Here is a 12,016-nt window from a genome sequence, read left to right as displayed (position 1 = left end):
ATTCTAAACTCTTCCTAACCACAGCCATTTGCATCATTTGCCAATTAGTTGCTGTCTCAATGAAGTCTTGAAGGCTATTGGAAGTAATACTGTGGGCAGAAACATGCGCCCCCATTTCAAGACCAATAGGAATTTAGCACATTGGATGAGAAAGACTGATTGTCAATCTATATTTATTGTGTTAACCAGTTAATCAGGATAGGGTCAATTGATGAAATATTTTTAGATTCGTCTGTTCTGGATGGCACCATATTTCTATCCATACATTTGAAATGTAATTTTTTTATGGAGGGGTATGTAGGCATTGTCTATGCCATTCTTGGCAAATGATTTCTGTTCCTATGAAAGTAATGCTTGGTGACGCATTGCCTGAAATTGGTGCAAGGGTCCCACTTGGAGACACTACATACAATAGCCATCCACATGGTTCATTTTCTATTATACGTATGTAGACGATGTCTAGTCCGCTAGGCTACGTCTCCTAAGCTCCATTTGAAGCTAAATGATTTATTACCTGAGTGTCCGGGCTACCCCGCAGGTAGCACCTTCTCCAGAGCCGGATCCAGGGCCCGGTGTGCAGGGGATGCAGCATCTCATCCGAGTGGGGGAGCGCAAACGTGGGCTTGATCCCCCTGACCGACCTCTCCAGCTCCACCAGCAGACTTTCAGAGGACTGGGCCCGGCGGGAGCCTCGCTTGTACGATGAGGACGTCTTCCAAGGCAGAAACTGTGTCAGCAACGTCAGAGACCCTTTCTGGAGCAGGTACACTGTACAGGTGCCAGAGGGGCCCAGCTGGAGAGGAAAGGCATGTATTTATTACCTCAGACATCATTCATGGCATTAATGCTGTCCTCAGAGAGTTTCAAAGAATTGTTGTTCCTGCCATCTCAATCCATTCCACATTTCACATCCGTAAACTTTGGGTAATACAAGTGTTTTAATGCATGCATTTTCTATAAAACGGTTTAGTTTATCCCAGTATTAATGTCCTGCTATCATCCCAACAGCGCTGGGTTAACTTTTGTTTTTAAATAATAGTTATAACATCAATAGGTATCAGAGTTCCCACATATGCATCGTGTCTTTTCATCATTTAAAATTCCAGGTACTCCGCATTCTTGGAAATAGGCATGGTGATATGATGATATTTTATTGGTATCGTGCTCATACACAAGTGTTTCAGGCGCCGGAGATGAGGTAATATTGTATGTCCCAGGTTTTTTATTTCTTCATCTGGCTCTGGTAAGAAATACAAAACCCTAAATCTTGTTTTCATTGTGTATAAACCAACATTTTGGGGGGTGTCTGCAGTGGCCAGTGATTGCAGCGCAGGCAGGAGATCATGCTGTTTCACCTTGCTAGGCATGTTCATGTCGTGCTATTACGTTTAATGCTTTGTTATGTCTTTAGTGTGTTGTCACACCTGTTGCATGCCATGTTTTGCCTTGCTAGATGTGTCTTCTTGATAGTTTGCGCCTCTCACAGACCTGTTCACCGTTCCACTTTCTACCTTATGCTATTGTGATTATGCTCCTAGGTGTCCTACTGATGCTCTGCTTCTAGAAGGTACACTGGGATTATGCCAGCTACAATGTGCTCCAGCCTGTCCCACTATCATTTTGCTCCCATCTATCCCAGTGTCGTTATTTTACTCCTAGGTGCTCCACTGCAATTTTGCCCCACTGCAATTCTGCGCCTAGGTGTCCCGATAAGAGATTTTCCACTGTTGACTTGGTACCCACTGCTAGCTGCTTGCGGTTGTCCTCCCCATCAGGGGTGTTGCTAGGTCTGGGAAAGATCTGGGGCAACGCTAATGTCGGGACTCTGGGCTAGCTAGCCTTTTGGTTGTAGCCCCTGAGCTTCTTTCCGGGGCTACAACCAAAAACACTCGGGGCTATAGCCCCCTTAGCGCCCCCCGATAGCAACGCCTCTGTTCCCCATCTTTCTTCAATGTGATTTAGTACCAGTATCACGCGGTCCACTGCACAGCACACCAGGCCTCTCCAGGGTGCCTTATGTCTTTTCCTTACAATTATCCTACAGGGGTCCACCACTACCGGAATGTGGGCACAGCCAAACTCGATGGATGCTTCAGTGGTCTGTCAAGGTCTCTTGACTGCTTGCCACAGTAACACGCTCCACTTCTACCTCCCAACACATAATATCAATTCCAACTAAGCCACCCACACAAGACAACTGAACACCTTTCCCAACATGCACCCCTTCCACTAAAGTATACATTACAGTCACCACCAATGCACCCCGACACTAAGGGCACATGAGGCTTGTCGATAACTCAAGTGCTCTCAACACAAACCACCTAGAAACAGACCTACATACAGTACCCATGTAATTGCAAGCTTCACACATCAACACAAAAGCAAAGCTTTCTTGCAGGTTCCCTCTTTCCTCTGAAACCAAACCCAGCCCTCCTTGCTTTCTGATCCGCCAGAGTAGCAAGAGACCTGCCCATGCCCACGGAACGTGCATAACACCCAATAGCATAGCAGTCTGTGAAGTGATTTTATTGAGAGCAGATCTGCCATCAGGACATACTGGAAGAAGGATGCTAATTGAGACTTTATGGATGAGGCTCTCATGTTCCACAAAGCCCTCGGGCTGATTCGAAGTTTCCCAACCACGCCAAGAGAAAGCATAGCTATGTGTTGGGTATTTATTTTTTCCAACATACATACAGGTTTGGTTTGTGCATCAAAAATGCCTATTTATTTTATCTATTTTTCCATGTATAAAGCGCGCTCAACCCTGAGCCATCAAGGCCTTGTTGCATACATGTTACACATAGAAAGCAGGGTGGGATAGTTATGGGGGGATCTCTTCAACTCAAGCGAAGAGCAACCTTTTTAGCACTTTCCTGAAGGGCCAGTATGTTCTGCTCGGAAGGCTGGTGGCAAACATTTCCAGTACTTTGTTGCGATTGTGGGAAAGCTTGACCCTCCCGCATTGACTCTTGAATTTCGGTTGGACCAGACGGTGTGCATATGCTGTTCTGGTTGGTCTGGTGGATTGCACTCTATGGAACGTATTTGCCAGGTAAGGTGGTGCAGTGTCAGAGGGGCTTCTGTGAGTTATTGTGAGTGTCTTGAAGATAATCATTTCCCGGATTGGGAGCCAGTGAACCTTCCTTCTATGTGATATGTGTTAATACGTGACACATTCTACTGTGTGATGTGGGGTTCAGATCTGTCCAGTATGAAAGGTTGATTGGAGGAACATTGTCATAGCATAAGTACACATGCCTGACTCGTGTTGCAGACGAGGTATAAGTTTGGTCCACTAAGTTATATCCATCCCGAGGTAGGAAACAAAGGGTTTGCACATAAAGCCACGGTCAACGTTTTGGGAACCATGTATTTTTTGGGCTGCCAGAAGCTGACATTATGGCCCCTTGTTACCAGTGCATGGCAGCCTTCGATGACCCGCAACATCTCTCCTTTTTTCTTCTTGTATCAGCGTCGCTTTATGGAATCAATCCCAGAAACACAATGCAGCCAACTTGGTTAACCCTAAAAAAAAAACAACCCAGAAGCGAATTCTCGCTCACACTCTCTAATTTCCAAAGTACTAAGAACTACAAAGAATCATAACCTGCATTCCACTCTAGACAACTACAGTCTGGGTCTGCTTCGGCATTCACGCAGACAGCATGAGGGAAATGCCAAGATTGACCTATGAGAGGCCAGTCACAGTCTTTGATATTCTGTTATTAAGGGAAACTGGAGAGAAGATTTCCTGGGCCACACAGAAGTCGAAGTGGGTGAGAACTAATGGGAACAGAGTCCCACTACTTTCATTTTTACTGTTAAAGGGGTAGTTCACTCAAAAATGGCATTGTTTAAAAAGATGGCCATATTCAAAAATATATATACAGAAGGTTCCTATGTAAAATTTTGAGGCTCAAAGTCAGAAATTTTAAGCACTTAAAGGCATCCATTTTGGGAAATGAATGAGCCTCCTGTGCTTATGCTACTCTCTGCTCTCGCGGCAATAATAAAGCAAAAGCCCCCTACTGGCAGTTTTTTCTTATTATAGCCAGAGAGCAAAGAATTCTGTCAGCCCCTGCCCTGTGCTCCAGGTGAGGTTTTTTTTCTTCTTTTGCCTGCTTTCCCGGGCTCCTCTGGCCCGGGGGTGCATAGGAGACTTAAAGTGAAAGTCCTGGCAATCATAATAACCTTGCCGCAGGCCATTATCAGTGTACGGCGAGGTATTTATAATTGCAGTGCCTTTCGTTTTAAGTCTCCTGAACTCCCCCGGGCCTGGAAAGCCCGGGAGAACTAAAGCGAAAGTACTGGCAATTATAAATACAATGATGTTATATTTATAATTGCTGCACCTTTCGTTTTGAGTCTCCCGTGCTCCCGCGAGCTGCGGGAGACTCAAAGCGAAAGCACCGGCAATTATAAATACAACAGTGTTGTATCTATAATTGCTGCGCCTTTCGCTTTAAGTCTCCCAGGCTCCCTGAGCCGCGGTGAGCCCGGGAGGCTTAAAACGGGAGTCGCAGCAATTATGAATAATTCGCTGGACGCCAGCAGAGTACTCATAATTGCATCAATTTTTGTTTTCAGTTTCCCATGCTCGGGAAACTTGAAAACAAAGTCACAGCAATTATGAAAACTCCACCTGGGTCCTCCTCGCTTCATGTTAAGCTATGCTCTCTGGTAGCAGTAAGCAAAAGCTCCCAGCAAGGGGCTTTTTCTTGATTAGTGACGCGAGAGTAGAACGTAACATGAACAGAGGAGGCTGCTTTTTTTCACAAAATGGATGCCCCAATTTAAAAACTTTGAGCCGCTTTTCCCCAAAATTTTACATAGAAACTTTCTTTTTAAACAATGAAATTTTTGAGTGAACTACCCCTTTATTTGTTCCACAACTTTTTACAACCATTTATATAGTTCAAAAACTGTTGTGTTTATTGTTAAAACATGCCTCTTCGTTTTACTGAATAGGCTCGTCAAAGATACTCGCTCCAGTTGGCAGTAAACTTTTGTGTACGGCCTTGTTAAGTGCACCTTTGCGGTTCATGTATGGGTGTGGAGGGGACCACAGGAAGGGCGTGCACTGCGTTAAAAAAAAAGAAATTATGTTGTACTCGTAGAAAAACACACATTCATCACATGATGAACAGGTGTTGTTCTTCTTCAGAACCTTGGTGCCTTCATGTCGGCCATAACAAATAGTAAATGTAATAGACCCATGTATCTTTTTGGTATTATTGTTTGTCTTTGCTCCACTTTATACTCCCTCAAATGTGTCTTTAGCCTCTCTTACGGAATCTGCCATAGCCTGTTCAGAAGAAGGGGAGACGATTTAGCAAAAAGATCATGCTACATAAAAGTCTGGACTTTTTATCCTGTATTTATTTATTGTTTAACAGCATAGAATTCATTTTTATTTTATTATTATTATTACTTAATGCTTGTATCACGCCACCCACTCATAGACCTCAGGGCACATAATAATAATAATAATAATAATAATAATAATAATAATAATAATATTGATTTCTTGTTACACGCAACTCGCCCATAGGCCTCCATGCGCACATAAAAAGGAAAAAACAAACAAACACAAACAAAGAAAAGTCAGGCTGGATAAACAGAGGTAAAAAAACATGAAATCATAGCAATTAAATACCATTCAATCATTACAGTTAAAAAATAGTATTTTTATCGCCTTCTTAAAAGAGAGTACATTCGGCAGTGTATGAAAAGTTGAAGATAGGTTGTTCCAAAGATCAGGCACACATACGTTGAAACTTATTCCTCCAAAGATTTTGAGTTTAAAGTGGGGATGGTAGAGCTTGTTCTCTCCATTAGATCTTAATGCTCTTGTTGAAGGAGCATCATGCATACTATCAGTAAGATAGGTTAGGGATTTCCCTGCTCGACTCTTGTGCATAAGCATAAGTATTTTGTGTGAGATCCTGTGGTGAACTGGAAGCCAGTGAAGTGCTCTTATGGCTTTCGTAACATGTTCCATTCTGCCTAGTCCACGGACCACCCTTATTGAGCCATTTTGTATAACCTGCAAGCTGTTATGATTGGTTTTTGATGTGCCTGTCAACAAACTGTTGTAACAATCTATCTTCGAGTTAACCAATGCGCCAGCCAGAAAAGTCAAGTTGTTATTAAACAAGTATGGTGTAATTTGTTTAATCAGCTTGATAGTGTATATGTAGGTTGATCTCAAACGAGCTATATGTTTTTTCATGTAGAGGTTAGTGTCAAAATACACTCCACAGGTCTTAACCGATGGCACAACAGGTATTATATGGTCAGCAATTTTGAACTGACAGTATCTCTCATCTAGCTTGTTCAGATGCTGGGCAGTTCCACCAATAAGCAGCTTGGTCATGCCATCATTACGCGAGTGGGAATTCATCACCATCCACACCTGATCAAGTGGATATTTGGTTTTTATTTATCATTGATGAGTCAAGATCATGAACAGGTTCAAAAATGACCTGTGTGTCGTCGTCATAGTTGATATAAGTCACCCCAACACTGTCCAATGGGTCAAATAAAGGACGGGTATAGATGTTAAATAGTGTTGGGGATAGACATGGGTCCCTGAGGGACACCACAAAGGAGTGGAACTGGTGGTGCCTTAAACTCATCAATTGCAACTCTTGATAGCCATGCCCCAAGAAAGGATCCAATCCAAGCTGATGCAGCCTCAGAGCAATTAGTGAGCTTGTTCAGTCTCTCAAGCAGTAAGGCGTTGTCCACAAGATCGAAAGCTAAAGAGAGATCAAGAAGTATAAGCATGGCAGTCCTACCTTTTGTCAGGTGTATTGACCCACATTTGAGTCATTAAGCTGCAACATTTGGTGCTGTGGGCTTAGAAAATCCAAGATGGCCAAAAAGCCCACATGTGAGCCAGAATCTAGGAGAACCGCGCAGTTTGTGCGCACACCAAAATGGTCGCCTAACCTTCCACCCACCATTGCGTGCGTGATGGGCCATGGGTGCCACGAGTGGAATGTGTGCCAAAGGAAAAACAGCAGTGCCTGTTAGCTTAAAAAGCCCTTTGAAATCACCTTGGTTTCTCTGAATGCAAGCTTTCAAGCATTGCAGGATATTCAAAAATCTCACTGAACACCAGCAGACATTTGGCAGAATTAAGGTTTGTGTGCATACAAAATCTGGAAAGAAAAAGAGCCCAAAACCATGTTCATAACAAAACTGGCTGAACTGTGGAGGTCAGCAGCTTAAGTTAAACTGAACTGAAAAGCACTAAAATCGAAATGTTTAAATTAAATGAGGGACCTACTTTTGAGTGTCACATAGTTTGTAACTGTTGAAATGTCATAGTTTTGAACTTAGAATCAGCATTCTAGCTGCATGTGTAAAAAATGTCAGTTTGATTTGAATGTAGAAAACTGGGAACAAAAAGTGACATTTAGCTAAAACCTGGCTTAATGAAACTGGATTCTGCCTGACAACTACCCCCGACAGGAGTTGAAAATGGATCAACAGCTGTGTTCCCAGGCCTGGCTGCATTCTGCTGCCCCACAAAAAGGAGGTCACATGGCCCTGTTGATTGAAAGGGGAGTGGCAGCTGGGAACTGCAGGAGGTTGAACAAAGCCTTGTCCTGGACTCAGGCAAATGTTATATTGGGGGGGCCGTAAAGTGGCTTCCTCTTGGGAGAACTGGGAGGGGCAGTGCCTCTGCTAGCAGCTGAGCTTGGGGGAAGTGGATAAACCAGTTATTCCACCCTGTGATGTGGGAAGCCACACCCCTTTTTGACCAGGGCATAATTTAAAAAAGATAGATAACTCATAGTGCGGACTGGTCAAAATTATATAAATAATACCATTATTCTTGTGATTTTTCGGTGCACATTTTAAGAGGTGTTAGGACCCTGTGGTATGTTCCTGGGGATAGTAGCGGAAAAAAGGTTGTTACTCCAAATGTCTGCATGTTAAAAATCTGACACTTTATCATCTGAAACCCATATCCCTGGTGCACATTTGTGTAAAATCTGGAAAGGTTTACAGGTCGTTAGCTGGATGAAAAGGGGAGAATTCTGTCATCAGTGGACACAACATCATACAAAGACAGGGATCGGATGGTTTGGTGCTACAGAAAATATGTAAACTGGACCTATAATATGAGAAAAATGGTACATAGATAAATATGTATTTGGATCAGAAATAGATTTGTGTGCAATTTGACCAGGGGAGGATCCGCTGACCCATAAACAGACCTCATCATGATGACAATCCATTTCCTTCCCCCAATCATGGGAGAGGGGAGAATTGGGCCAATGACAAGTAGAGAGGGGCAGGCTTAGCTAGGCCCAGGCACACACCCATTTTCAAAACACATAAAAAGAGACTGCTAGGACAGGTAGAGACATTCAATTCCATTTGCTGCGGAGCATGCTGACCGACGACTTCACATCCAGAGATCCAGACTTCAAATCCATCAATCTCCAGAACCTGTAGCAGAAATTAACTCCAGAATTGGTAGCAGAGAGGCCTGAATACACCAGCTGAATCCTCTTCAGCAGGCCTCAAAACCAACCAAACTATTCAACAGCCGGGCGAGCTGTTTGAATTTTTGCCAAGAAGTTTTGCAAGAACCTGTAGCAGTATCCAGAAAGCAGTGCTGTATCCAGAACCCGAGAGAACCACAAACCAGACCGTTGTGAGCAGATCCGGTGCTTGACAGACCCAGAGAGCAGAGCTGACCCAGATAGCCGGGACTTTAGAACCACCCGCCGGAAGTCCCGTCCAACCTGACCAGACCGTGATGAGGCCTATTTCAAATTGATATTGTGAGTACCTAGCAGAACCAATCTCTTAGTTAAAATAATCTAATCCAAACTATTTTAACGTAAGTAGAACTGCCTCTTAGAAATCGTGTCATCTGTCATTTTTAAAGCTGCACAACTGTCACCTGTCAATTCTGCAGCTGCAAGCTGTCACCTGTCATTTTGAGTTTTACTTTAAATCCAAAAATCTACCTTTATTAAATCATCCGTATCTCTTGAACCGTTTGGGCTAAGAAATTTAACTTTCATCTGAAAGCTTAGAATCTAGGCTTTCCAACAAACCTAGAACCGACTTCCTACTCCTTATACTTTTCCCGTAATCGCGAGACACGCACTCGCGAAAGTTACTGCGATTTGGCCCGATTTCTTCATCTGTAGAAATCAGCAGCTTGTTGCTTCTCTTTGTTAAAATCTGTTTGAAACCTGGTAATAACTCATAGGGCATTGCTAAAGTGAGCCTGAACTAATACCAACAAGCATCTCTCACTCACCCTGAACCTCTAGAGGGAATTAAAAGCAATTTTAGCACCTTTTCACTTCCTTGCAAACCACATTAAAGTAATTTGCCTGTGTTTAAAACTCATCCCTGTTTTCTCTAAGCTTGCTGGGGGAACTGGAACTGTGTATTGCATTATAAAGTGTGATTTGTTGGGATTCTTGAAGACTGTGTGCTCTCCTTCCATTTCTTGTATTGCATAGGGGGGGAGTGAATTGTCAAAAGAAAAAGTGATCATATTACCTTTTGCTAAAATCAGAACAAGTTATTTCTGTACTGCATTTTATTCCACCTTGCATTTCCTTGAAACCATCAAGCATTTTCAGCTACATCATCCTCTACACTACTCCTAAGTAACCAAATCAGTGTACCCCTGTAACATTATCCATTGTTGATCACGGTCGTATTGTGATGTGTGATATCAGTTATCAATTTATTTATAAAGTGTGATAGATATATATTGCTGAATTGTCCAAATAAACCTTTTAAATTTGCAAAACAAACCTACTTCTTGGCTCAGTGGGGTCGGGGGGATTCTAAGAGGGGGGTGTTATACAAGGGTCGTCATCCAGAGTACTGAACTGGATATAAAAATACATCAATAAGGGTTTTCCTCAGCATCCCAGACTAGGCATTGACTTAGCTGTAGTGTTGATTGAATATCGCTTACACTTTATCAATGATCTCACATCAAGTAGCGCAGTCTTGGTTCCATGCATTGCCCTAAAACCATATTGACGATGATCAAGGAGACAGTTGCTTTTAACATGTTCCTGAAGCTGCGGGTAGGCCTTCCAGTCCAAGATCTTTAGGAGAAACGGTACGTTAGTGATAGGACGGCAATGGAAACCTCAGGATCAAGCCCTTTTAAGCACAGACGCATCAAGGCAGTTGCAAATGATGAATTAATGATATTGGTGATCAATGGTGAGAGACAATTAATGGCTTTCTTAACAAAATTGCTGGGCAGGAGTAGCCCTTACAAGAAGTCGGCTTGATACTTGTAAAAATCTCAGCAATTTCGCTCTGAGATACCGATCGAATGGTGAACTTCGGTGGAACAGGGGTAATGTCCCTGATATTACTCTGTTCAAGTTCTAGGAGAGAGGGGGGTACCCTGCACATAAATCTGGCACTTTTTCATATTGTGTTGGTGTTGCTCAATTTTCCTGGCAAATTCCATCTGAATGTTCAGACACCAACTATCACGTTAAGCGCACAAGCTGCCACAGCTTTTCTTTCCTTCCAATTCTTTAAACGACAGAGAACAGCTCCCTAGAGCTAGATTTTGTGCCGAGGATTCTGTTATCATAGTTGTCCTTTTTGAAAAGATAAATCACATTTATGTAGCCTGCTGCAGCAAGCTTATAGAGTTTTTGTTTGTCTCAGAACAAGGTTCTTACTGCCAATTCTGTTCACAAGATGTTTTTATTTTTCAATGCAAGACAAGATTGCTATTTAACCGGACTTATTTTTAACTTTGCTTTTTACTACCCAGACTTTCTCCAGGGCCAGCATATCAATCACCGTAGATGTAATCTCCTGAAATTGGCCCACTAAACATTTATGTCATAGGAAGGAGGCTTATTAATAAGCATTGGTGTGGCGAGATCAGCAAAGGGCTCTGGAGTGGCCTTCCCCAGGTTTTTTCGCCTTCTTAAACAATCTTGGGTTATAATTTACCTGTTTTACAGGAGATAGGAGACATACCTTAAAAGATATTAGGAAATGATCTGTCCAAGGCTATGGAGTAATAGAAAGAGATCTGAAGATTGTAAGATAATATCAAATCAAGCGTATTGCCATCCCTATGAGTAGAGGAAGAAATGTGCTGGGAAAAGCCAATAGCGCTATTTATTAATTTGTATTTATTGTGCATTTGTAAGGTTCTTATACATCAAGTAAATTGTGTTTCAAAGGGCCCACAGAGCAACAGGGAGGGAACATGGGAAAGAAAAGCAAATATAACAGAGAAAGATAGAGGTGGGTCTACTAAGCCTTGTGAGCAATCAGAACGTACAAGTGCAGAGAGAGCGAGAAGGGACGAGGAAGAGAGGGGTAGTTGCTAGTTGTACCAAAATGGGAAGTGCTGGGAGCAGGCAGAGACTGAAGGCGATTGGGTATGGGACGCCAGGAACCAGGAGGACACATAAAGGCCCTGGCCACCAATCTCAGCAACTGTGGGGCTTAGCAGAGGAGGGAGGAGAGGAAGGAGGAGGTGAAAAGGAAGGTCTTGAGGAGCTTCCGAGTTTGAGGAGATCCGGCTCAAGACAAAGAGGAAGGGAGATGCTGCTCCATAGGAGGGAGCCTACAGAAGAAAGAGATCAGACACCAGCTCACTGTTTAGCGAAGCGCTTGACACACAAAGAGTTGGTGCCAGAGTAACATAAAGGTCTGGAGGGAGAGTATTTAGTGAGAGACAGTTGTAGATACTGTGGTCCCCGGCCCCAGACCAGACAGCCTTGTGGATGATGCAGAGGGATTTGAATTTGATCCTTGCAGCAACCGGGAGCCAGTGGAGAGATTTTTGGGCTGGAGAGATGTGGTCCCTGGGCTTGAGGCCAAGAATAAGTCTTGCGGCCCTATTCTGGATTAGCTGGAGGGGTTGTAGAGAAGAAGAAGGTAGATAAAGGAAAAGGCTATTGCAAAAGGCCAGCATAGAGCAAACCACAACTCTAGAGACATTGGGCTTCTGGGGGAAAGTGAGGAAAGGAAA

At 43.2% G+C, this 12,016-nt stretch overlaps 1 protein-coding gene across 1 annotated transcript in view; it reads right to left on the bottom strand.

Annotated features, from left to right (window-relative positions):
• The window catches only part of MTMR11 (myotubularin related protein 11), a 367,609-nt gene that overhangs the window by 17,518 nt on the left and 338,075 nt on the right, over positions 1–12,016 (bottom strand). The window contains exon 16 of the mRNA XM_069652402.1: positions 515–793. Within this exon, the coding sequence (XP_069508503.1) occupies positions 515–793 (279 nt within the window). The remainder of the gene's footprint in view (positions 1–514; positions 794–12,016) is intronic.

Source organism: Ambystoma mexicanum, chromosome 1p (assembly GCF_040938575.1).
Source record: "Ambystoma mexicanum isolate Mex_15411 chromosome 1p, UKY_AmexF1_1, whole genome shotgun sequence".
NCBI lineage: Eukaryota > Metazoa > Chordata > Amphibia > Caudata > Ambystomatidae > Ambystoma > Ambystoma mexicanum.
This window is presented reverse-complemented; position numbering and strand designations above follow the sequence as displayed.